The sequence below is a fragment of the Octopus bimaculoides genome, chromosome 20 (assembly GCF_001194135.2).
Source record: "Octopus bimaculoides isolate UCB-OBI-ISO-001 chromosome 20, ASM119413v2, whole genome shotgun sequence".
NCBI classification, from domain to species: Eukaryota; Metazoa; Mollusca; class Cephalopoda; order Octopoda; family Octopodidae; genus Octopus; species Octopus bimaculoides.
Genome location: NC_069000.1, coordinates 1,745,430 through 1,748,702, shown reverse-complemented (window position 1 = coordinate 1,748,702; position 3,273 = coordinate 1,745,430). Strand labels below are relative to the sequence as shown.

General features: G+C 39.7%; 1 protein-coding gene across 1 annotated transcript in view; it reads right to left on the bottom strand.

Moving 5' to 3' along the window:
* LOC106867441 (allene oxide synthase-lipoxygenase protein) overlaps nucleotides 1–3,273 on the bottom strand; it is a 43,106-nt gene that overhangs the window by 21,605 nt on the left and 18,228 nt on the right. The window contains exons 3-4 of the mRNA XM_052975185.1: nucleotides 1,770–1,901; nucleotides 988–1,085 (exon numbers count right to left, since the gene is read on the bottom strand). Of these exons, the coding sequence (XP_052831145.1) occupies nucleotides 988–1,085; nucleotides 1,770–1,901 (230 nt within the window). The remainder of the gene's footprint in view (nucleotides 1–987; nucleotides 1,086–1,769; nucleotides 1,902–3,273) is intronic.

The following is a 3,273-nucleotide window of genomic DNA, read 5'->3' as shown; positions in this document are numbered from 1 at the left end:
ATATATATATATATATATATATATAGCGATTGCAACGCGCAGGGCATAAGTTAGCCAATCAGAAACACACAAAGACCGATAACTTCGCTCAGACATTTATTCATAATATGGTGGCAAAATTTTCGTCACTCGAAACAGCTGGGACTTTTTTTTTTTCCTCAGTGATCAGGTCGCTGTTTCGTTTCGAGTGACGAAACTTTTGTCACCATATTATGTAAAAATGTCTGAGCGAAGTTGTCGATCTTTATGTGTTTCTAAATGACCATCTTATGTCTTCCATGCTGCAGTCGTTTTACTCTGAGCACACGACCTCAGACCCATATGCATGTACTTCTGTAAACAGACCGAAATTTCGAAGTCACAGTTAATACTAATCTTGTAAAATAATATGAACGAACTTTAGGTTAGTTAAAATATGTTTGTGGCATATTTCAATTGCTAAATTCACTGCATGGTGAATTCTCTCTAATGATAAAAGAAAAAGGTGTAGACACACCATATCTGTCTAGTGCTGCCACCTGTCGGATTCCCAGACATCGATGTTTCCAGCTCTTTGGCCGTTATCAATGTGAAATACCTAAGAGGGACAACTCTGGACAGACCTACTCAAAGCGGGGGCTTTAACTAAAATATAGTAGACGACATTGATTGATGTGTGTCAGTAGACCGCCAAGATCGTGAAAATTGCAGCAATATGAGCGCCGAGCAGTGATAAGGCATAAGCAAACTCGAGATGAGTTAAAATATGTTTAAACACTGCTTGGCGCTGATATTACTGTAATTTTAGTTAAGTCTGTTTTGTTTTGTTTTTTTACATTCAGACCTGGCATTAGGCCCTGCAGATAATTTAATAGTTTGCTGCACTGCTTTCTCTATGTCATAAACCACGATTTCTTTCACCCTTTTTGTTGCTAATTCCGGAGATTTGCTCTTAAATGTCTGAAAAAGATATTTGAGAAAGAACGAACTCAATGTACTTGTACATACTTTTCTGGAATTTCCGTACACAACTTTATGAAGCTGGGATTACAGCCCGTGATTCGCTGGAGACCGAAGTTCAAATCATTCCTCCAGCTCTGAACACTCTACAAAATAAATAAATAGTAAAAGAACAGGAAAACTAAGGAATACATTTCCAGATACAACTAAAAACGGATGAATTAATGCATCAAGTTAGTCATGACTATGTGTACCATGGGTGCGTACCGCTCATTCTTCTTTACATTTCTCCATGCTAGTATGGGTTAGACGAACATATTATTGACGTATCATTTTGAAACCAGATACCCTTCTTGACGTTAACCTTTACCCGTCTATCAAGGCATCTTTTATTTTTACATACTTTCGAAGTAGTAAAGCCAGCGGATGCGTTGCCAACAGGGGAATGACAACAACGTTCTCGAAGAAATTTCAGCTGCATATACTTGCATGCATGCATATATATATATACGACAGGCTTCTTTCAGTTTCCGTCTGCCAAGTTCACCCACAAGTCATAGTAGCCATGGTAGAAATCACTTGCCAAGATGCCGCACAGTAGAAGTGAACCCAAATCTATGTGGTTAAGAAAGGAATCTCTAACCCGCACAGTCATGTCTAAATTCCGATTTCGAATTCCACTGATATCTCACTATTTTTCTTTTTTCTTTTTTTTTTTTTTCCTCTTTTTCGAGGTTACTAAAACGTGTATCGGCCTAATGCTGGGATTGATCTACCATTATTGATTATGTTGGAAATCAATGGATTACCAGAGTTGCTAAAATACTTACCATCGGTTTACAGAAAACATGTCTGGTGTAGACTTTAAAGAGGTCGACAAAACTCGCCCATTCTCCGGCCTCCTTTAATTTGACCAGTTTACTTGTGGCGATCAGCTGAGCCTTGCGTCGGACAATACTCCACTAAAACGGTACGAAACGGATTGAGGTTACATAACAGAGAATATAGAAACATTTTAAGTAATAAAGGTGGGGTTGGATTTAATTGTGCTTATACAAAAGTGTTATAGATCGGTGGAGAGTGTTAAAGACTATTATGATGAGATAAAAGAATGTCGGTTAGGAGTGCCGTAAATAAACAAAGGGTGACAGAAGTGTCGGTGGGTGGGAGAAGAAGGAAGAGAGGGAGGCGGGTGAAGGAGGAGAAATGAATGAGAGTGTTGGTTCTAAAGTAAATGGCTGGAGTGAAGCAGACGAGATAATGGGAGTGACACAGAAAGAGATATACGCAAACAGAAAAAGAAAAGAAATGCTTTTGTAATATGTACATACACACGCACGTACACACACACGCACACACACGCACGCACACACGCACGTACACACACACACACACACATTATATATATGTGTTCATTAAAATTTTGTATAAATCACTAGAGATGCGTGTAATATGCATACATACATATATGTATACATACACAGACACACACACCACTTGTCACAGTTTCGTGATGGGGGGGGGATGCCGAAACTTCAAAGTCATTGTCATTCCTTTCTTTGTAAAATTGGGGTGGAGTGGAGTGTTGTGTGTGCGCGTGTGCGTTCGTGTGTGTGTGTGTGTGTGTGTGTTAGCTCAATCATTTTAGGCAAACATGATCTGAGTTCAAACACCGTCGAGGTCGACTTTGCCTTTCATACTTTCGGGGTCGGTAAATAAAGTACCAGTCAAATAAAGAACGGAACGCAACGCACACCGAATTTATACATAAATATAAATACACATACATAGCAAATGTAAGGAGAAAGACGCAGGTGGGAAAAGTTTTAATAAATATTGTATTAGTTTAACGCTTAAAAGAGAGTAGAAAAAGAGTTTTAATGTTTCGAACGTTCGTCCTTCATCAGAAGAAAATCATAGGAGGAGCGAGAAAGAGCAAAAAGTGGTAGAGGAAAAAGAAAAGAAGAAAAGAGAAAATGGGAGCGGGGCTATGGGACCAAGCTGGAATGCGATTCTGTGAGAAGGGTTAAGATGAGAGAAAGGACGAGCTGCTCGCGTAGGAGTATATCCATGTTTTGAGATGAACATAAAGGTCTAACATTACTGGTGCATGAGGTTTCTTGGGGTGCGTGTACGGGAATAGAGGTGTGTAAATACGGATGTAGAGCGGCGTAGGTTAGTGGGGTGTGAAGTGCTGGTGCGTGTAATTTTGGCATGGGTAAATGCGCACGCGCGGATGTCTGTGTGTGTTTGTGTGAGTGTGGAAAGCGTGTGCGGGAGTGGAAGAGGGTGCGAATGTGAAATAAAACTAAAGGCAATATATATATATATATA